The sequence below is a fragment of the Pygocentrus nattereri genome, chromosome 17, assembly GCF_015220715.1.
Source record: "Pygocentrus nattereri isolate fPygNat1 chromosome 17, fPygNat1.pri, whole genome shotgun sequence".
NCBI lineage: Eukaryota > Metazoa > Chordata > Actinopteri > Characiformes > Serrasalmidae > Pygocentrus > Pygocentrus nattereri.
The window spans coordinates 12,464,619-12,488,719 of NC_051227.1; the positions used below are offsets into that span (position 1 = coordinate 12,464,619).

General features: G+C 42.6%; 1 protein-coding gene across 4 annotated transcripts in view; it reads left to right on the plus strand.

Moving 5' to 3' along the window:
• tnika (TRAF2 and NCK interacting kinase a) overlaps positions 1 to 24,101 on the plus strand; it is a 105,166-nt gene that overhangs the window by 50,816 nt on the left and 30,249 nt on the right. For 3 of the 4 annotated variants that reach the window (XM_037546624.1, XM_037546626.1, XM_037546627.1), the window contains exons 5-15: positions 2,089 to 2,199; positions 5,276 to 5,366; positions 6,101 to 6,231; positions 12,208 to 12,262; positions 13,919 to 13,997; positions 15,212 to 15,387; positions 18,680 to 18,746; positions 19,284 to 19,479; positions 20,424 to 20,501; positions 20,880 to 20,966; positions 23,013 to 23,228. In XM_037546624.1, coding sequence (XP_037402521.1) covers positions 2,089 to 2,199; positions 5,276 to 5,366; positions 6,101 to 6,231; positions 12,208 to 12,262; positions 13,919 to 13,997; positions 15,212 to 15,387; positions 18,680 to 18,746; positions 19,284 to 19,479; positions 20,424 to 20,501; positions 20,880 to 20,966; positions 23,013 to 23,228 — 1,287 coding nt within the window. The remainder of the gene's footprint in view (positions 1 to 2,088; positions 2,200 to 5,275; positions 5,367 to 6,100; positions 6,232 to 12,207; positions 12,263 to 13,918; positions 13,998 to 15,211; positions 15,388 to 18,679; positions 18,747 to 19,283; positions 19,480 to 20,423; positions 20,502 to 20,879; positions 20,967 to 23,012; positions 23,229 to 24,101) is intronic. The other variant, XM_037546625.1, reaches the window with a different exon arrangement.

Below are 24,101 nucleotides of genomic sequence, written 5' to 3' on the forward strand. Positions count from 1 at the left end.
GTGAAACTTTGCACACACGATTCTCATTATACATAACTGCACCGGGAACAGCTTTGGAGTTTAAGGAGTGGGTGAATGTGGCCCTAAATGAAAACAGGAAATTCTCTTTTTTCATTAATATCAGTAAAAAATATCCAGTGAGTCGATTTTATCATCAGATGGCCTGCAGGACGGGGTTAAAAATGAGCGCACATACTACAGACGCAGCCGTGAAGTCTGAAAAAGGGCTCAAGCCTTTGTTGCTTCCTTTTGACACAAATGGACACAATCCAAGATACGCAGACGGTCACTGTAACTGAACGAGTAGGGGAAATACCAAAAATACGTATGATTTTTCTCACCAACATTGTGAAACTATGGGCTTTTATTTTGTCAAGGAGACCTGAACATCTACTTTTTCCTGTCTGATGATTAATACATTGATCGTTTTGTTTTATCGATTTCACTAAATTCCTTCCTCTCCCAGCCCCGTGAAACCTCCCTCAACACAGCAGCGAAACCCAAATGGCCAAATTGATATTAATATAAAACACGCAAGCTTGAGCATGTACCTCATAATTCCTCCAAAACCTGTCGTGCTTAGTCACAGATCACCTGCGATGGTGTCAGAAAGTGAGTCAGTGGACCAGAATAGAAAAACATGCACGTAAAGAACAGTCCAGAAAATTATGTAACTCTTCCTCTTTTCTGCAGACAGCAGACAGGATGTGATCATCAGCTATAAAAAACAGAAGTGAACTCATACAGAAACACATGATTGTCTGCTAACGGCCTGTTTTTATTCTTAGTGTGCATTTCAACACTTACAGTGCAGCTGATTCGCCTTTATCTAACTGACACGACAAATATATAATGACCCCTAATATTCATATGATCCACACAGTCGCTCTGACAGACTGTAATACACTACATGAAGGGTAGGGGGCGATATGGCTTCTACTGTTTCATTTAAAAAGCTCTATAATGTTCATATGATCCACACGGTCGCTCTGACAGACTGTAATACACTACAGGAAGCGTAGGGGGCGATATGGCTTCTACTGTTTCATTTAAAAAGCTCTATAATGTTCATATGATCCACACAGTCACTCTGACAGACTGTAATACACTACAGGAAGCATAGGGGGCGATATGGCTTCTACTGTTTCATTTAAAAAGCTCTATAATGTTCATATGATCCACACAGTTGCTCTGACAGACTGTAATACACTACAGGAAGCGTAGGGGGCGATATGGCTTCTACTGTTTCATTTAAAAAGCTCTATAATGTTCATATGATCCACACAGTCACTCTGACAGACTGTAATACACTACAGGAAGCATAGGGGGCGATATGGCTTCTACTGTTTCATTTAAAAAGCTCTATAATGTTCATATGATCCACACAGTCACTCTGACAGACTGTAATACACTACAGGAAGCATAGGGGGCGATATGGCTTCTACTGTTTCATTTAAAAAGCTCTATAATGTTCATATGATCCACACGGTCGCTCTGACAGACTGTAATACACTACAGGAAGCGTAGGGGGCGATATGGCTTCTACTGTTTCATTTAAAAAGCTCTATAATGTTCATATGATCCACACAGTTGCTCTGACAGACTGTAATACACTACAGGAAGCGTAGGGGGCGATATGGCTTCTACTGTTTCATTTAAAAAGCTCTATAATGTTCATATGATCCACACAGTCACTCTGACAGACTGTAATACACTACAGGAAGCGTAGGGGGCGATATGGCTTCTACTGTTTCATTTATAAAGCTCTATAATGTTCATATGATCCAAACAGTCACTCTGACAGACTGTAATACACTACAGGAAGTGTAGGGGGTGATATGGCTTCTACTGTTTCATTTAAAAAGCTCTATAATGTTCATATGATCCACACAGTCACTCTGACAGACTGTAATACACTACAGGAAGGGTAGGAGGCGATATGGCTTCTACTGTTTCATTTAAAAAGCTCTATAATGTTATAGCTGTGTTTATTTGTTGGGAGAAACAGTAATATTAGTATACTATAGTTACCATCCAATACCTAATCTGTTGTGGATTGATACCGTGTGTGTCTGTATGGTTGTACAGCTGGTGATGGAGTTCTGTGGAGCCGGTTCTGTAACAGATCTCATTAAGAACACGAAGGGGAACACTTTGAAGGAGGACTGGATCGCCTACATCAGCAGAGAGATGCTCAGGGTGAGAACACAAACTTCCACTAATTTCTACTGTTACAGTGTCTCTGTTTCAAAGCCAATCGTCTTCATTTACAGTCCACCTTTTAGATGCAGTTAGAGGAATTAATAACATGGTTTAATTCAATTTTCTGACATCACAGTATGAATACACACTATAAATGAGAAGGACAACCTAACAGCTACACTATATTGCCAAAAGTATTCAGCCACTTATCCAAATCATTGAATTCAGGTGTTCCAGTCACTTCCATGGCCACAGGTGTATAATATCAAGCCCCTAGGCCTGCAGACTGCTTCTACAGACATTAGTGAAAGAATGGGTCGCTCTCAGGAGCTCAGTGAATTCCAGCGTGGTACCGTGATCGGACGCCACCTGTGCAGCAAGTCCAGTCGTGAAATTTCCTCACTACTAAATATTCCACAGTCAACTGTCAGTGGGATTATAATGAAGTGGAAGCAGTTGGGAACGACAGCAACTCAGCCACGAAGTGGTCGGCCACGTAAAATGACAGAGCGGGGTCAGCGGATGCTGAGGGGCATAGTGCGCAGAGGTCACCGACTTTCTGCAGAGTCAATCACTACAGACCTCCAAACTTCATGTGGCCTTCAGATAAGCTCAAGAACAGTGTAGAGAGCTTCATGGAATGGGTTTCCATGGCCGATCAGCTGCATCCAAGCCTTACATCACCAAGCACAACGCAAAGCGCCGCCACTGGACTCTAGTACAGTGGAGACATGTTCTCTGGAGTGACCAATCACGCTTCTCCGTCTGGGAATCTGATGGACAAGTCTGGGATTGGCAGTTGCCAGGAGAACGGCACTTGTCTGACTCCATTTTGCTGAGTGTAAAGTTTGGTGGAGGGGGGATTATGGTGTGGGGTTGTTTTTCAGGAGTTGGGCTCGGCCCCTTAGTTCCAGTGAAAGGAACTCTTAATGCTTCAGCACCAAGAGATTTTGGACAATTTCATGCTCCCAACTTTGTGGGAACAGTTTGGGGACGGCCCCTTCCTGTTCCAACATGACTGCACACCAGAGCACAAAACCGGTCCATAAAGACATGGATGAGCCAGTTTGGTGTGGAAGAACTTGACTGGCCTGCACAGAGTCCTGACCTCAACCCAACAGAACACCTTTGGGATGAATTAGAGCAAAGACTGTGAGCCAGGCCTTCTCGTCCAACATCAGTGTCTGACTTCACAAATGCGCTTCTGGAAGAACGGTCAAAAATTCCCATAAATACTCCTAACCCTTGTGGAAAGCCTTCCCAGAAGAGTTGAAGTTGTTATAGCTGCAAAGGGTTGGCCGACATCATATTAAACTTTATGGATTGAGAAAGCCAGATGACCGAATACTTTTGGCAATATAATGTATATTCTCATATTAAAGGCTTTTAAGATATAAGTAATATATTAATAAATTACTAATACATTAGCTTCGTATTCTGTCCATTTCAACTACACATTTTTACAAAATGGTTCTTCAAGGGTTCTTTTGTGGAGATAATGGTTCCATGGACAATCAAAGAACCATTTGCATCAATAAAGGATTTCTTGCATTGTGAAATAGTTCCTCAGATTAATGGATAATATGCTGTAAATGGTTCCATCTAGCACCAAAAATGGTTCTGCTATGGTTACGAAGTCAAGATAGTGCAATTTATACATTGCACTATTTCTTGATTAGTATATATGGTTGTATATATACTCTTTGTATTCTTAATGTTATATCTGGCATTCTTAGCGAGGAGCAAAGTAAGCTTTTCATTGTATATAAGGAAACCTGTTTCCTCTGTACATATGACAATAAACACTTTGAAGATTTTAACAATAGAAGAATGTGTTAATCGTGAAATGGTTCTATGTACAGCCTTTGGAAAACCATCTTTAAGAGTGTACCAAAGTAAATCAAGAATATTTTTCATTGTACAGAATAGTATACATTTTATATATTTATTTATTTTCTTCTAATTTCTCCTGAAGTTCACTTCTTATTTCACAACTATCTGTTCTAATTACCCATTCCACCTTAAATTGAGCAGCAGTTACATTCAGGCACCTAAACAGGCCTGAATGTAACGGCTGCACCATTTAAGGCGGAATGGAAAATTCAAAAAAGCTTTGTTATGATTTCTTTTGTCAGCAGGGGTCCTGCGGTGGTCCTGACCATTTGTGTTCACTCAGTGACATATCTAGAACTTCCAGAAGGCCTAGACTCACATTCTCCCTCAGTGACCTGGCCCCTCTCTTCGTAAATCAAAACATGAATGATTCTCAGTTGCTTCCTTATTATGTTGTAATTAAAGCTGCACTGTGTAAGTTTTGGGGCTTTGGAGACCCCTCTGGTGGAAATGTGTATTTGCACCCCCAAAGAACTGCGGAAGAACATTTTGTAGGGTGAATTGTTTTAGCCCCCTTCCCCATGTAGATGAATCTCAGTCTAAACTTGGTGAAGGAGCTTCTCTGTGGACGTGAGTGAATTATCTACTATAGTCATCACATCTTCATCGCTATGGAGTTGGTTTTGGAGCCATGCCTTCTTTTTGAGTCTGTGTGTGATCTTAATGGTGTGAAAAACTCGACGCCTCTGACTTTTCAGTGATTATTTCAGGCTTTACAGGCGACTCAAAGCAGCAACACCATATTTGAGCCTGTTTATATTCTCCTCACTCAGTAATGACAAAGTATACATAGCTCAGCTTTAATCTAACGTGTGAGTCCTTCAGTCCAGCTCCTGAAGTCCTAACCAATGGGAGAGCTCGCTCGGCTGTATATGCCTAGTTACCACAGAGAGAACAATCCTGATTGGACAGTTTTCCACTGGATTTTAAGATTTACTGTTTTGTTTCCAATTAAAACTGAATAGAGAAATCCAACCAGTGCTGAACGATGTAATAAGAGAATTACTACAATACTTAGAGTTTAAATACAACAAATATGATGATTCTATTAAATGTAAGTCAAGTAAATATCTCTGAAGGCCTAGGATATCCTGCTGGTTCCCCACTGCTCACACTGTTTCTCCAGCTGCCTGCAGAACCTCAAATAGCCTCTACTGTAATGGACCTGTGTGTTTTTCAGGGTCTGGCCCACCTCCACCAGCACAAAGTCATCCACAGAGACATCAAGGGCCAGAACGTCCTGCTCACACAGAACGCTGAGGTTAAACTAGGTGAGAGCACAACCCTGGTGGCCTGGAGGACTTTCTGTAATCATGTAAAATTTTTATGATTAACGGACCAACAGAAATGGTTAAATATTACTTTTAAAAAACACAAGTTGTAGTTTTGGTGACAATATTTATTGTATATATATATAACTGTGCAGCAGCAGATGAGCTGTCGTCTCTGACTTTACATCTACAAGGTGGACCAACAAGGTAGGAGCATCTAATAGAGTGGACAGTGAGTGGACAGAGTGCTTAAAACTCCAACAGCACTGCTGTGTCTGATCAACTCGCACCAGCGTAACACACACTAACACACCACCACCACGTCAGTGTTACTGCAGTGCTGAGTGACCCACCACCCAAATAGTACCTGCTCTGTGAGGGTCCATGGGGGTCCTGACCACTGAAGAACAGGGTAAAAATGGGTAACAAAGTATCAGAGAAACAGATGGACTACAGTCTGTAACTGTAGAACTACAAAGTGCAGCTATACAGTAAGAGGAGCTGATAAAATGGACAATGAGCGTAGAAACAAGGAGGTGGTCAGAATGTTACGCCTGATCGGTGTGGCTTTTTTCTTTGAAAATCACTTTTTGCACTGCATTTAAATTTGTAGTTTATAGTATTAATACTGACGTTTGACGTTTCTTTGATTTTCTGTGAAGAAGTGTGACTTCATTTATTCAGCTCTCAAGTTTTTGTCTCTCCTGTGTGTTCTCTCTGTGTTCTCTGTGTAGTGGACTTTGGCGTTAGTGCCCAGCTGGACCGGACGGTTAGTCGGAGGAACACGTTTATCGGGACCCCCTACTGGATGGCCCCGGAAGTGATCGCCTGTGATGAAAACCCAGAGGCTACGTACGACTTTAAGGTGAAACATCTCGAGTGCTCGTTTACCTTCAGCTTTACCTTTACATCTCTGTTTACCTAAACCTGTCTGTTTACATCTGCTTTCATTTGTTTGTTTATGTTTATGTTTACATCTGCCTTTGCATTCACATGTATGTTTACATTTATGCTTGTTTTAAGCTACATTTCGTGACATTGTATTCAGGCTTGTGTTTACATTTACATTATCCTACACTGACGTTTACATTTATTCTTTGAACTACGCTGCTGTTCAGTATCACTAAAGTATTTGGTCAATTTTTTTCCACTTTTTCACACCTGATCACTCACTTTTGTAAACGGCTCGTTCTACAGAAACGTCCACAAACGTTGTTTGTGGGATTAAAAAAGTATCACAAAAAATTATTTTAAAAAAGGGCAGTTGTGGGCTGGAGGTTAGGGACCCGGCCCTGTGACTGGAAGGTGGTCTGTTCGATCCCCAGCACCGACAATCCATGACTGAGGTGTCCTTGAGCAAGACACCTAACCCCCAACTGCTCCCCGGGCGCCGTGGATAGGGCTGCCCACCGCTCCGGGCAAGTGTGCTCACTGCCCCCTAGTGTGTGTGTGGTGTTTCACTTCACGGATGGGTTAAATGCGGAGGTGAAATTTCCCCGTTTGTGGGATTAAAAAAGTATCACTTAACTTAATGTTTTATACTGTGAGCACTTTGAGATTTACTATAAATCTCAGAAAAGTGTGTTATAAATCAATGTATTATTATTATTATTATTATTAATTTATTTATATTTTAAAATAAAACAATGAGTTATTTTAACAGTTTCACCTTCTTGAGCCTCAATTTAGCAACATTGGCTTTAAATCAATCATGTTGAATTCCAATCACCACGGAAGAGTTCGTCCTCACAGTCGTGTGTGAAGCTGAGGTCATATTTTGAGGTGAAAACACATTTTTCTGTAATTTTAACTGCAGTAATCTCTACATGACTGTGTAATATATGATATAAATAACATAAAGGAAACAAAAGCCAAATAAATATTATAAAATATTTAATGAAAGTTCCTGTTACTGCGTAACCAAAAGTCTCTTATTTTGAAATAAAAGTCATGGCGATGACCTCACTTGACTCCCTTTGACCTGTTTTCTGAGGATCTATGAAGAAAAGCTCATGGTGAGTCCACTGTGTCTCTCAGTTCTCAGAGATTTTCTCATTCAGCTCATGATCTCATATGAAGCTTTTAGCTGACGTCACTGGTGTGACCGACTTTATTCTGAGGTCATCGTGAAAAAATAGAACACAAATGGACTAAATTCCATGTTTTAGTGGATGTTCCGTGATGGACAGCGTGTGGTTTGATGTTCTGTAGCAGCTGTTTAGTAAAATGCATTGTTCATTAAAAACGTCTCTGGTGTTACTTTTATGTTGTGGAACACCAATGAGGATCGGGAACACCAGGGACTCCTATGGAGGACAGAAAGGTGGACACTTCTGTAGAATGACCCAAACATGTTTTCCACATAACGCGTAACATGAAATTCCTGCATTTTTCCTGTGAGGGTTGTATGAAGCTTGTCTGGGACATTAGGCCTAATGGGGAAGTTTAATTGGTCCTCAGGCTGCCCATCATGGGCTTTTGGAAATCAGTCTTGCAGGTTTTCTTCCTGGACACCATCTGAAGAGACTACATGCAGCGTGCAGCGCTCGGTTTGGTCACTCACTGAGAGGCTGCTTTTTGGAGATCAGTTGTGCTTTAATGTGCTAGAGCTGTGAGAATATTGCATAAATAACAAACTTCTGCTTCGTTCTAATAGCTGCGGTAGTCAGGTTCAGTGTATCTTTAACAGAGGTGGACAGTAACTGAGTAAATGTAATTATTTTCTGTACTTAAGTAGTTTTTCGTGTATCTGTACTGAAGTTTCTCCATTCTGGGCGACTTTTTCCTTTCACTCCACTACATTTCAGAGTCTAATATCTGACTTTTTCCTCCACTACATTTTGAGAAATCTGTCGTTCCTTTTGGTTTCTGGGTGCATTAAAACGTAACGTCTCAAAACGAAAGAAGCGCAAAGCCAGAGCACCAATCAGGGCCCAGCGGTCACTTTGTTTAGAGCTGGTTTTGACCTGTTGGTCATACCGACCCAGTGCAGCACGCGGTTCAACGTCAGCGCAGCAGCGTAAAACTTTGGGAGAGTCTTTTCAACATAAATGATGAACTAACCTAACTTTGTGTAAATAGAGCACAATATAGAAATATGTCCACATATGCAGTCGAGACTGACGCGGCTTTTTTCTGAATTTCTACAAACACCATTTCATTTTATAGTAAATTAGGTCATACATTCATGTAAAATAAATAAATAAATAAAATGTATAAATAAAGGGGGGGAGGGGGGATGGGGCTTGGGACTATTGCGTGTTCAAGAGGGGGGAGTACCAAAGTCTTCCGCAGGAAGCTGCGGGAGGGACCTGAAAAAGGAGATGAAAGGTGACCAGCACCTATAAAAGTTGTCCACTGAACCCCTCAAACTAAACTTGATCTTCTCGAGGCGCAAAAAGAAAACAACATCTTTTAGCCAGAGGGAATGAGAGGGAGGAGAGCGAGACTTCCAGCTTATAAGAATTCTCCGCCTTGCCAATAACAGAGCAAAAGCTGTAGATTCCAATTCTCGAGAATTCAACCGAGTACTATACTAAAAATAGCTAGTAGAGGACAGGGACTCAGATGTTTATTAAAGACTGTTGAAAGAGTAGAGTATACAAAATCCCAGAATCTCCCCAGTTTGCGACAAGACCTAAACATATGAGAGAGGGTTGCCGGGTCCTCATCGCAGTGGGGACAGGAAAACTCTATTTTCAACTCTGTACCTCATGATTCCTTGTACTCCAGGAGCAGTTTTAAGAGCGATTGAGAGAGGTTCTATGGCAATAGCAAAAAGTAAGGGCGATAAAGGACATCCTTGGCGTGTACCTCTCTGTAAAGAAAAATAAGCAGAATATACAGAGTTTGTATGGACACGAGCTAATGGTGCAGTATAGAGCAGCTTAATCCAGGAAGAAGATAAATACTTTAGTACTTTTACTCAAGTGGAGGTCTAGAGTAAGCACTTCTACTTTTACTGGAGGAATATTTTACCTTGGATATCTACTTTAACTTGAGTACATGGTTTGTGTACTTCGTCCACCACTGATGTTCAGTGTTTAGTTGGAGTTCTTGTAGCCGTTTCCGTCTTTGTAGCTTTACTGTGGGAACACTGAGAGAATTCTGGCATTGACAGGTGGTTTAGTCTCACAAACAATCAAGCAGCCGTAAACATTCTGGCTTAAATAACTCAGTAATTACCATGAACTGGAAAGACCAGCACAGGTGTGCTCACCTGTGGCTCACTGACTCTTTACACTGCAGCTCTGATTTCACCATAACCAGACTGACTAAAGAAAGATTTCTTATATAATAAAGGGTTCTACTATAGAACTATACATCACAATGGTTCTACTGTAGAACCCAGAACACTATTAGAACCATTTACAAGCTTGAATCATCCTTTGTGTTGTGTGGTGAAATGGTTCTTCAGATTGATGGAAAATGTGTTGTAATTGGTTCTATATAGTACCAAAAAACGTCCTTCGCTTGTGAAAAACATATTTCTTTAAGAAAATGGTTCTGTAAAGAACAATGAACACGAAGAACTCTTTGTGTGATTAAATGGTTCTTTGCATGATGAAAGGGTTCTTCCAAATGCATTGCAGATGGTTCTATATATACTCACTGGCCACTTTATTAGGTATTTGCTAGTAAAAGGTTGGACCCCCTTTTGCCTTCAGAACTGTCTTAATTCTTCGTGGCAGACTTTCAACAAGGTGTTGGAAACGTTCCTCAGAGATGTTGGTTGGTTATTTGAGTTCCTGTTGCCTTTCTATCATCTGGAACCAGTCTGCCCATTCTCCTCTGACCTCCACACAACTGCCGCTCACTGGATATTTCCTCTTTTTCGGACCGTTCTCTGTAAACCCTAGAGATGGTTGTGTGTGAAAATCCCAGCAGATCAGCAGTTTCTGAAATACTCAGACCAGCCCGTCTGGCTCCAACAACCACGCCACGTTCAAAGTCACTTAAATCCCCTTTCTTCCCCGTTCTGATGCTCGGTCTGCACTTCAGCAAGTTGTCTTGACCACCTCTACATGCCTTAATGGATTAAGTTGTGGCCATGTGATTGGCTGATTAGCTATTTGTGTTAACAAGTAACTGAACATGTACCTAATATGTACCTAATAAAGTGGCCAGTGAGTGTAGAATCTATTTGAAAATGGTCCTAGAAAGCACTAAAAAGGGTTCTCCATCAATGTAACGAACCATTTCACCATGCAAAGAACCCTTTAATTGTGCAGAGGGTTCTGTGTCTTCATTGTTCTATATAGAACCACTTTCTTCACTGAAGAACCCTTTAGGAGCCGTCTTTTTCAGAGTGTAGGTGGTGCTTGAGGCTCTCAGGCTGAATCTCAGTGTTTCTCTTTCTGTCTCTCTTTTTTTGTCTTTGATCTATTTTAGCTTCGGTTCTGTTTTTCCTCCTAACAGCATTCCATGTATAGACATGTTCTCCAACAAGTTCTTGTGGTTAAGTGCTTTTTTTAAGCTGCCGTGTGACTTTTTCTCTTTCTTCTTCTGCGGTTTTTTCATCAGAAATGTTCTGGTGGTCAAGCGCTCTCAGGTCCGAGAGTTTGTACTGATTCTGCTGTAACTGGTTCTGCGTATCACTGCTGTCAGAACAGTTTTTGCCAATGTTAAAATGCCTGTTGGTTTTTACATTGTGTGTAAATTTTATGATTAATGGATCAAAAGAAACGCCCCAAAATGACTTGGAAAGACATCTGGTTCCAGTGACTTACATTAAAAGTAAAGTGAGTTTTTTCCTTCTCCTGTAAAGTTACTATTTTGGAGACATGAGGTTTTGTTCTGACAGCAGCGATATGCTGTTCCTTTTAGAGAGCCATAATTAATCCCAGTAATGAAACAGGGGCAGTAACAGCCTGGAGGTGGCGCTGTACCACGAGATACTGGCACTGATGCGCTCTGATACAACCACAGCTCACCAGAGCCAGCGCCTCAAAGTGTAGAGCCACACCGAGGGTATTACTGCGTGACTGATTGGGTGGGCCACTCTGTACTTTACGGGTTCTTTGAGTGTCTCTGGTTCCATTTTATGTATAGAATGTATGTTTTCTTTACTAAAGAACCCTTGAAGGACCATCTTTAAGTGTGGAGTGTTTGGTGTGAGCACTCTAAATACTGGACTTCCTTGAGAAGAGATCTGGAAATGGATAAACTCACTCCTACAGAAGAAACTCAGTGGACTGTTTAAGTGTATTTATTCTCTGGATTATTTTGACTAAAATCGCTGGTGTTTCTGGTGCTGTTTGAACTACTGGATTAGTCAAAACACACATTTAAACCTCACAGCAGCATTTCTGAGTGGTCAGGAGGCCGACAGGTGCTGAGTGGTTTGTGGTGTAGAAATGCCTGGAGTTCTGAGCCTGGAGTCACTGAGTGTCAGTAAATCAGCATTAATGGCAGTAATTATGTTTCACGCATCTTTTCTGCGGGAGTGTTTTGATATTGGTTTCTGTGGGCAGAGCCACAAACACGCAAAGCATTCTGCCGGGTTTTGCCAGGAGGGGTTACATACCACAGGCGTAGCGAGGGAGGCTCAGAGACTGTTCTTCAGTTCTCAGTGCGTGTGAATGTTTGTGCACTTTTGTTTACCTGGACAGCACAACACACTTGGAGGAGAACATGGCTGTGTTGCGCTGCTCCTACAGGCTCTCACCTGTTATCATGGGTGCCGAAACAAAGAAGTAGTCTGTGTGAAATGAAGCTGTATTTCTTCTCAGGAGTGATCACTGAACATATAACAGCTCCTACAGACACTGCAGCACATTCAGCAAACAGCAGGCAGTAAGGACACAGAGTTCAGCACAGCGTCTGTTGTTTTGTGTTTCAGAGCGATCTGTGGTCACTTGGAATCACAGCCATCGAGATGGCAGAAGGGGCCCCACGTAAGTAAAATACCTGCACACACCTGATCATATATCTTACCGTATACCTACACACACCTCAACATATACCTACACACACGCACCTCAACATGCACCTACACACACTTGAACATACACCTACGCACACCTGATCATATATCTTCCCATCTACCTGCACACACACCTGAACATACACCTACACACACCTGATCATATATTTTCCCATATACCTGCACACCTGAACATAAACCTTAACATATATCTGAACACACGTTAACATACACCTGAATATATACCTGCATACATCTGTATATACACCTGAACATATACCTGCATACACCTGTACATATACCTGACTATATACCTGAACACACCGCAACATACACCTGAATATATACCTGAAAACAGCTGTACATACACCTGAACATATACCTGAACACACCTCAACATACACCTGAATATATACCTGAAAACACCTCAACATACACCTGAATATATACCTGAAAACAGCTGTACATACACCTGAACATATACCTGAACACATCTGAATATATACCTGAACACACCTCAACATACACCTGAATATATACCTGAAAACAGCTGTACATGCACCTGAACATATACCTGAACACATCTGAACATATACCTGAACACACTTCAACATACACCTGAATATATACCTGAAAACAGCTGTACATGCACCTGAATATATACCTGAAAACAGCTGTACATGCACCTGAACATATACCTGAACACATCTGAATATATACCGGAACACACCTCAACATACACCTGAATATATACCTGAACACACCTCAACATACACCTGAATATATACCTGAAAACAGCTGTACATGCACCTGAACATATACCTGAACACATCTGAATATATACCTGAACACACCTCAACATACACCTGAATATATACCTGAAAACAGCTGTACATACACCTGAACATATACCTGAACACATCTGAACATATACCTGAACACACCTCAACATACACCTGAATATATACCTGAAAACAGCTGTACATGCACCTGAACATATACCTGAACACATCTGAACATATACCTGAACACACCTCAACATACACCTGAATATATACCTGAACACATACCTGAACACACCTGAACACAACTGCATATGTCAGAGCACACCTGCCCATACAAATACACACCTACATGTACCTGCACACAGCTGCATACACCAGACCATACACCTGTAGACCTGCACCAACCTGAACATCCATCTGAACATATGCCTTCACATACACCTGCCTGTTCACCTAAACATATGCCTGTCTTTGTCCTCTCTCTCTCTCTCTCTCTCTCTCTCTCTCTCTCTCTCTCTCTCTCTCTCTCTCTCTCTCTCTCTCTCTCTCTCTCTCCCTCTCTCTCTCCCCGTTCTCTCTCTCTCTCTCTCTCTCTCTCTCTCTCTCTCTCTCCCTCTCTCTCTCTCTCTCTCTCTCTCTCTCTCCCTCTCTCTCTCTCTCTCTCTCCCTCTCTCTCTCCCCGTTCTCTCTCTCTCTCTCTCTCTCTCTCTCTCTCCCCGTTTTCTCTCTCTCTCTCCCCGTTTTCTCTCTCTCTCTCTCTCTCTCTCTCTCTCTCTCTCTCTCTCTCTCTGTCTGTCTGTCTGTCTGTCTGTCTCCTCTCCTCTCCACCCCTGCTCCTCCAGCTCTGTGTGATATGCACCCTATGAGAGCGCTGTTCCTGATCCCCCGGACTACTGCTCCCAAACTCAGCTCCAAAAAATGGTGAGTTTATCGCTGTCTTTCTTACTTCTTACTGCTTCACTGTTTTCCTCTTTTCCATCTGCTGTAAAAAACACTCCTCGTGTTTCAGTGACTTCAGCCGCTTCACCTGTCATGTCTCAGATTTCAGTTCACATTCCAGCGAGACTTACTTCACATTTCCTGATAATTTCTCATCATCGTTTATAACGTTCATATGATGTTGTATCTGCTCCTGTTTTTATTATTGTTATTATTATTTGAATTAGAATTTGATGAAATGTTATTGTTGAATCTACTGCTTTGTGGAAAGAAAAACTATCCTTTACATTTCTGCCCTGTCCAGTCTTATTTCTTATTTTTGCCCCTTCTTACTGAGTTACAGGGCAGTGGTTGAGATCTTCCCTCTAAAATAAGATCCTCAAATAAAAAGATCATCACTTCATTAACAGCTACTAGCGCTGCTCTATGGGCGACCCTGCCCGTCTGCAGTGACAGCAGAGGAGGATAAAGTTCAGCTCCTCACTGCTGGGCTTTAGTTACATTTAGGGATCATAAGCCTTCAAAGAGGGGGCAATAATTTATTATCACCCACCCCTAATTCTTCAGTGATATGAAGCTGAAGTCAGATATTCTCCAGATTCTAGTCTAATATTCCTGTTCCACCTTAAACGGAGCAGCAGTTACATTCTGGAGCTTCAGGCAGGTGGAATGGGAAGGTTAGCTAGTTAGCTACTGAGACATTAGCATGTTATTAGTGATTTTTTATGCTTGTTATGAGGAAAAATGACCAAAATCCACTGAAACAACATTAAACTAAGATAAAACAGTGGTTATTGTAATTGTAAACAGAGTAAATTCTCGCATTTGTGCGTTTCTTTGGTCTCTTGTTCTCCGTCTCGCTGTTTTTTCATTTTTTCTCATATCTCTCTGTTTGGAGGGTCATGTAGCCCCAACACTTCACCCCACCCCTCTATCTCAACAAGAATCGGGATGCCCTACACCTAGACATGAGCGCACAAACCAGAGGGCTAAGGGCTCTGAGGTAGGGGTGAGGGGTGAAATGGGACTGGGCCCGAGTGAGGCATTAGGTGTAAATATTCCATTATATTTGATCTATTTACTAGAAGCTTTCTTTCGGTTTCCTGAAGCTCTAGCGTCTGAACGTGTGGCCGCTCTTTCTTCACAGAGTGTTTACGGTGTGTAACGCTGAAGTTCTCTCTGCGGTTCTCCTGCAGGTCTAAGGAGTTCTACTCATTCATTGAGAGCTGTCTGGTGAAGAATCACACACAGAGGCCGAGCACGGAGGAATTGCTGATGCACCCCTTCATCCACAGCCTGCAGAACGAGCGGCTAACCCGCATCCAGCTGAAAGATCACATCGACCGCACCAGGAAGAAGAAAGAAGAGCGAGGTGGGACCACCTTCCACTATTGGTTGATGTAGTGTAGTGGGTAACATTTCTGCCTTCTATGCTATAGACTGGGGTTCAATCCCCACCTGTGCAAACATCCTGCACTATACCAGTAAGAGTCCTTGAGCAAGACTTCTAACACCACCTTCACATTCCTGTCTAAAATGATCAAATTGTAAGTTGCTATGAATAAGAGTGTTTGCCAAATGGCGTAAATGTAAATGAATTGTTCTGGTCCTGAAATCCGATTGACGTTCGATGCCTCACAGTGACTGAATTGTGTATCACTGCACCACAGCATGAAAAATGCTGTTAATGGAATAATCTTTGACTTTCATGCAGAACATGGTTCTGTTTAAGCTGAGGGGCTTATGTTCTTAACTAGAATATCTGGTCAGCTTGCTAACAGGCTAAAGGACAGTAAACAGTCTAAACAGCTCCATCATTAATATCACAGGCTTGAATTAAAGCACTGACGGTCTGATTTACAGCACAACGGCAATACAAAAGACTAAAAATGTCACTTGAATGTGTTTCACCCTTCAAATGTGTGTTTGTCAGAAGTCGCATCAAACCCAGGCTGAATCCCAAACAGCTCCAGATTCCCTAAATAGTGTTCTAGCTATGAAAGATTAGAAGTTCTACCCTCTACAGCCAAACAGTGCATCATGTATCAAGTGTGGACGTGTCTGAGACCCAAATGACTGTTTCTTAGCTGTGTTTTGCTCTGTTGGGCTGCAGGATCCAGTATTTAAACTCCTACGTAGTTGCACTATGTAGGGGACAGGGAGCCGTTTGAGACTCAGCCCTGGCGTGAGAAGAGGCCTGAATTGGTGCTAAATAAGACTCATGGTGGTGATTTGAGAACCAAAAAGTTCTTATAAAGAAGGTTTTGCATTAAAGAGTGCTGTGATCTCATATGCTCACTGTTATATGACAAAAGTAAAAAAAATTCACAAATTGACTGTGAAGTGATCACAGCTGCAGAGCTCCTCCTCCTCCTGACTGTCCAGCTGTGTCAGCCTGCATTCACGCTGGCAGCGATTGTGCAGTGACAAAGTGGCCAAAGGTCATTCGTTTTCAGTGAGAGTCGGTGATTTCTGGTGACAGGAGGCGGCGCGAACATTGACGGCACTGAGTGGGCGGAGTCAGCGGCACAACGAATTTGAGCAGAGTTTAGCTTTATGCAAATAAGCGAAGCAATGTGCCTATTTCCATTAGGAACTGAGCATAGAGACTGTACTTGGTTTCTAGATAATTTCTCTTACTACAGGTGGAATAGTGGCTGCAGCAATGAGAATGCTATTTCTGTTATTAATTACATGAACAATAATGAAATAATAAAATGTATTTCAGTAGTTTGCCTGTGTGCTACTGCACTGTGGTGTCTGATGGTTGGGAACCCCTGCCAGCTTCAGCTGGGGCTGTATGTGTGGACGCTAAGTGAAGGCGACAGCCTCTGCTGTGCTTTAGTGGCCGTTGTCCAGAAGCAGTAAACTCAAGCAGAGAGAGTGTAGCTCTGTATTTAAGACATGCTCCCTCTCTCTGAGCGACCCACTCTCACTCTGCCGCTGTGGTGTTATTAGAGTCGACAGGTTCCCATTAGTGTTCTTTGGATTCTGGCCAGTGCTGCCTGTGCGATGCTCTCGGCATGCGGCAGATTAGAAGAACTGCACGCTTTATTTTACACGTCAGAAATTCTGTTATACACGTCCTGGTGTCCTGTTGAAAATGTTTACGTGTTTCAAATGTGTATGGTACACTGATGGAAGCAGCTGTTTGAGGCTCTGAATGTAATCCGTCTGTGATTCCTACACATATGCTCTCACGCAACGTCGGTATTTGTATGTCATCACTGCCGGAAGAAAACTTCCGAAATATCTTGTGGGGCAGGACTAATTTTCAATGTTGTGCACGGGAGCGGGCGGGACACCAGCCCACTGCAGATGGGAGCGGGATGAAGCACACATGAAGAGAAATCCTGCAAATGCATGAACAACCTTAATAAAGTAGAACGAGCACTAAATCATAAATACACTATATTGCCAAAATTATTCACTTAATTCAGGCATTCCAATTCACTTCCATGGCCACAGGATAGAACACCTTTGGGATGAATTAGAGCAGAGACTGCAAGCCAGGCCTTTTCGTCCAGCATCAGTGTCTAGCCTCACAAATGCGCTTCTGGAAGAACGGTCAAAAATTCCCATAAACACACTCCTAACCCTAGTGGAAAGCCTTCCCAGAAGAGTTGAAGCTGATATAGCTGCAAAGGGTGGGTATGTATATATATATATAAAACCTGGTGACCATTTTCAGCAGAGTACAATGTATGTATAACAGACTTTTTTGTGTTCATTGTTATTACTGTTAGCTTTGTTATGGTGTGTTGTGTTTTATACAGCAGTTAGTTCCAGTCCCGTGAGCTGATTGGTTGAGAGTCGTTCTAACTGTGCTGTTATTTCACCATAACATCACAGATTTTTTACAAACACTGTATCACTCCATTGAGATGTCGTTCCTAAGCAACAACTTCGACAGCTGCAGGAGACGCTCAAGCTGTTTGAACGTCTTACTTAGCCACAAACAGAAAACGGACGCTTTTAAGATCACATTTGACTGAGAGCCGATTGGGTCCGACTCTGAAGATGAGACGACACTAAATTCACAAACTGTCGTCACCACTGAGCAGCTTCTCAGTCGGCAGCTGTGAAAGGCAGAAATGAACCCAACACCATTCGCCAAATGTGTCTGGTCTTCAGAGTCTGGCCAAATCAGACTGAGCCATAAAACCGACCCATTAAAAACAGAAAAGCTGCTCAGTGGTGACGAAGGTTTGGGAATTTAGTGTAAGGAGCTGGAGAACGAACTGCTGGCTGAGCAGCGAGTGGGTAGAGCTCGTTACTCTGACGTAGCAACAAGCTGCTGGTTAATGAACTATAATTTGGAGGAAGGAACTGAACATTAAAACATATTAAACGGCCCAGTTTATTCATCTCTTACTGTATTTATTTAACTGTTGTATTAAAGCAGTAGAACACTCGTGGAGTGTGTTATCACCAGTAACATCACGGCGGTGATGATCTACGGCCACTGAATCAGCTGTGATGGTATTTCATGATAAAACACTCTCTCTCGGGTTCTACTGCTTAAAAATAGATCTGTAGCAACCGCACATTTGAGAACTCCAGCTCTGTATTCAGAATCGCAGATGTCCTCATAAACCATGAAAAACCATCACACATGCTCCTCTAACTGTGAGACTCTAATTAATCTGCTGCTGCTGTTTCAGTTGAGAATGAGTACGAGTACAGCGGGAGTGAAGATGAGGAAGAGGAGCATGATGTTGGAGAACCAAGGTACTGATATATACACACACACACACACACACACACACACACACACACACACACACACACACTGATACACACTCAGTATGTATTGGTCCTTCAGCTCCATCATTAATATCCTCTTCTTCTGATTGGTCCTTCAACTCCATAACTAATATCCTGTTGTTCATATTGGTCCTTCAGCTACATCACTAATATCCTGTTCTTCTGATTGGTCCTTGCAGCCCCATCATTAATATCCTGTTCTTCTGATTCATCCTTCAGCTCCTTCATTAATATCCTGTTCTTCTGATTGGTCCATCAGCTCCATCACTGATGCCATCTTCTTCTGATTGGTCCTTCAGCTCTATCATTAATGCTCTCTTCTTCTGATTGGTCCTTCACCTTCATAATTAATATCTTGCTCTTCTGATTGGTCCTTGCAGCTCTATCATTAATATCCTCTTCTTCTGATTGGTCTTTCAGCTCCATCATTAATATCCTGTTCTTCTAATTGGTTCTTCAGTATATTTATTAAGGTCCTCTTCTTGTGATTGGTCCTTGCAGCTCCATCATCAATGTCTGTGGTGAGTCGACTCTGAGGCAGGACTTCCTGCGGCTGCAGATAGCCAATAAGGAGCGCTCTGAGGCCCTGATGAGACAACACCAGGAGCGTCAGAATGATGAGCACAAGCGCCAACTACTGGCAGAAAGGCAGAAGCGTATCGAGGAGCAGAAGGAGCAGAGACGCAGACTAGCGGAGGTACACCTATGTAGTACATCTACGCAGTAGAACCACAGATAACTGAAAGAGCAAAACCATTTACACTTAGAAATGTCCTATTACATACAATTCTTGTTCTGATCACTTCCTTCAAAATGTTTTTCCTACTGCAAAATTTTTGGAGTTTTATATATATTATATATACATATGTAGTTATATTATTACATACAACTACACAAATATATGATACATAATATATTACATATAGTTAATTTTATATGTATTATTTTCATTATTTTTGTGTTATTATTTTTAATATTTCTATAGATTATATATATTATATTTTATTTTGTATGTATATATAAAATAAATATATAATATACACTCCCCTGCCAGTTTATAAGGTACAGTGTTCAGTTGCTTGTTAACGCAAATGGCTAATCAGCCAATCACATGGCCGCAACTCAATGCATTTAGGCATGTAGAGGTGGTCAAGACAACTTGCTGAAGTGCAGACCGAGCATCAGAATGGGGAAGAAAGGTGATTAAATGGTTGTTGGAGCCAGACAGGCTGGTCTGAGTATCAGAAACTGCTGATCTACTGGGATTTTCACACACAACCATCTCTAGGGTTCACAGAGAACGGTCAGAAAAAGAGGAAATATCCAGTGAGCGGTCAGTTGTGTGGACGAAAATGCCTTGTTGATGTGAGAGGTCAGAGGAGAATGGGCAGACTGGTTTGAGATCATAGAAAGGCAACAGTAACTCAAATAACCAACCAAAATCTCTGAGGAACGTTTCCAACACCTTGTTGAAAGTGTGACACAAAGAATTAAGGCAGTTCTAAAGGCAAAAGGGGGTCCAACCTTTTACTACCTAATAAAGTGGCCGGTGAGTGTATATACACAATGTGCATTACTGTTACGTATAGATGCTTATGTATGATACATGTGGAGCCCAAGGTTGTGCTGTGTGTATTACAGCAGCAGAGATGTGAGCTGGGGCAGCAGCAGCACAGACAGCACTATGAGGACAATAGGCGACAGGGCAAGAGAGGGCAGGTATACATACACATACTGCAGACAGACCAACACATAAACACTCAAACTCCCACACAGTACTGTGGTTTAATATGTTCTTCAAGAGCATTTCTACAAGCTGTCTCTCTTAAAGGCCTCCACACGACAGGATCTCTCTCTCTCTCTCTCTCTCTCTCTCTATCTCTCTCTCTCTCACCCCCCCCTTCTCTCTCTCTCTCTTTCACTCTCTCTCTCTCTCTCTCTCTCTCTCTCTCTGTCTCTTTCTCCCTTGCCAGTAAACCTCTCTGCCCTGTTCAGATCTTTTCTGCTACTGTACTAACCTGCTTCTGTCTCTTTATCCTCTTCTCCCTCTCTCCTTTCCTCTCTCTCTTTCTGTCTGTGCTGGTGTGGGGAGTGTAGGAGTATATTCGTCTGCAGCTGGAGGAGGAGCAGAGACAGTTAGAGATTCTGCAGCAGCAGCTCCTACAAGAGCAGGCTCTACTGCTGGTAAACACATAGTGATGGATTTACCGCTCCATCCCTCTATACTTCCCCTGTACCATTGCTCGCTGTGCCCTCTGTGCCAAAGCATGCCCACCCCAAATCCAGATCCAACAGTGGTGTTCGGCACTCCACCATTCCTTCATCATGGCCCAAAGCTTTTGCAGGACACTATATGGTGCCTGGTCAGTAATCGCAGAGTGATAATCCGCTGATATGGGACTCGAAATACTGGAATATATTTAAATAACAGATTCTAATATATGGTTCTGTACTGAGCAGCTTAATTAGGGGCAGACCGGCACTCATAGCTGTGGTCACAGGGAGGGGACAACGCACACTTAGGCAGAAAAGTTCTACACAAATGCAAAGTCAAAAACCAGGACCAGGCCTATGTTACAAAACACAGAACATTACCATGGCAGGGAGTGAAACAAGGGGCTGGGATTGGAGCCAATACTGGAGTGAACCATTGAGCTGGAATTGGAGACCTGTGTGGAGCCGTTGCTGGAACCTACCATTGGGGCTGGCATTGGAGTTATCCATGGAGCCAAGACTGGATGATCCATGGAGCCAGCACTGGAGTGATCTGTGGAGCAAACACTGGGTGATCCATGGGGTCAGCACTGAAGTGATCCATCGAGCCAAGACTGGATGATCCATGGAGCCAGCACTGGAGTGATCTGTGGAGCAAACACTGGAGTGATATATAGAGCCAGCAGTAGAGTGATCCATTGAGGCAGCGATGGAGTGATCTGTGGAGCCAGTACTGGAGTGATCCAATGAGGCAGTGATGGAGTGATCTGTGGAGCCAGTACTGGGGTGATCTATGGAGCCAGCATTGGAGTGATCTGTGGAGCCACTACTGGAGTGATCTGTGGAGCCACTACTGGAGTGATCTGTGGAGCCACTACTGGAGTGATCTGTGGAGCCACTACTGGAGTGATCTGTGGAGCCAGCACTGGAGTGATCTGTGGAGCCAGCACTGGAGTGATCTGTGGAGCCAGGACTGGAGTGATTTATGGAGCCAGCACGGGAGTGATCTGTGGAGCCAGCACTGGGTGATCCATGGGGTCAGCACTGAAGTGATCCATGAAGTCATCTCTACAGTGAACCATGTAGCCAGTGCTACATTTATCCATGTTGCCAGCACTGCAGTGATATGTGGTGCCAGTACTGATGATCCATGGAGCCAGCACTGGAGTGATCCATGGAGCCAGCACTGGAGTGATCCATGGAGCCAGCACTGGAGTGATCCATGGAGCTAGTACTGGATTGATCCATGCGGTCAGCACTGGAGTGATCCATGCAGTCAACACTGGAGTGATCCATATAGCCAGCACTGTGGTGAACTGTGAAGCCAGTACTGGTGATCCACGGAACCTGCACTGGAGCAATCCATTGTGCCGGCACTGGACACTTCCAAGAAGTCTACACAGGCTTCAGTAGAGCCAACAATAAAGCCTACGGTGAAGCTGGTGGAAAGCCCAATCTTGCATCCCCATCCTGATTTCACTTCCCAAGTTTGCAAGTTAACACGTATTCATTATCATGCATTGGTGTCCTTTGTGGAGGCAGCTTTGGAGTCCTTTGTGGAGGCAGCTTTGGAGCTCTCTGTGGAGTCCTCAGTAGGAGGCATTTTTGGGGTCCTTTGTGGAGACAGCTTTGGCATCCTTTGTGGAGGCAGCTTTGGGGTCCTTTGTGGAGGCAGCATTGGAGTCCTCTGTGAAGAAGCTGTGCTGACATCCTTTGGCTCAGATTACATGGTGCAGACTTCCTCTGTGTGGCACCTTCAGTAGCAATAAGGGACACTGTGGTGAAGGTAGCAGTCCCACATGGACCTGAACTACTGAACAGAAGTGATTCTACATGTGTGCATGTGCTTTGTTTGTTGTGACTTCAGTGCTCTGTGCATGTGTTATGTGACTTTAGTGTTATTGTGCTGCTTCACCAACACCCATGTACATCCAGTGTTGCATGCCACCGGTGAGCGTTTGTATAGACTGGTACATTCACACATTAACAATCATTTCTCTCGCTCTCCGTCTGTAGGAGTATAAGAGGAAGCAGTTGGAGGAGCAGCAGCAGGCGGAGAGATTGCAGCGGCAACTCGAGCATGAACGAGCCTACCTCGCCTCCCTACAACAACAACAACAACAACAGCAACAACAGCAGCAGCATCAGGAGTCCAGGCCGGTGCAGATACGGCAGATGTACTATTACAAAGACCAAGTAAACCCCAGTGAAAAACCTGCCTGGGCCAAAGAGGTAACCCTGAGGAACTCAGTTTATTCTGCTAGATTTTCTTGTACAATAAATTATTTAGTGAAGAAATTAATGTGTCAAAATGACACATATACATCTGGCAGATGCTGTTATCCAGAGCGACTTAGTTTTAATCAGAAGTAGGCGAATGTAGCATCAGGAGTCTAGTCCAAGGACTGTATTGTTATAGGGTGGTGGGCTTGAGAGAGTCGAAACCCCAGTCCCACTGCACCACACAAACCAAATTACTTTAGATTAAAAATTCATGCATTAAGATTTTTACACAATAACAGTTTTATTAAAATGTATTATCTTCATGTTTACGATATGGTCAGATTATAGCGCTGACTTTTATGTTAACTGGTGTCGGAAAACTCAGTTGTGTTTTGGCTGGAAATTTTGACCAGGTACGCGCTCAAGCTGTCTCTTTTTCCACAGGAACCCCTGGCTGCTCAGTTATTAGAGGGCATATTTTCTGTATAGTACTTTGTAAGGGGACATTTTGATGATTAAATACATAACTGTCATATCTTGATGCATGGAAAATGGTCCAGAATTACTAGGAATATATGTATATATATTTATATATATACATATATTATATATATATACAGGAATATATATATATATCCTGTATATAAATACAGAGAACACAAATTAACGCAAAATTACTGTTTATTTGCTGAATTTCACATATTTGGGGAAAAAATAAGCATAAAACGTGCCTTCTGCAAAAGTTATGGCACATTTATTGGTTATGTTTTTCCCCAAATATGTTAAACTTGGCAAGTTTTATGAAATCGTGCAGTTTGCCTATTAAGTAGTGTTTTCTCTGTTGAGAGTTTAAAAACTTAGCCTCAAAAATCCAAAATTGAT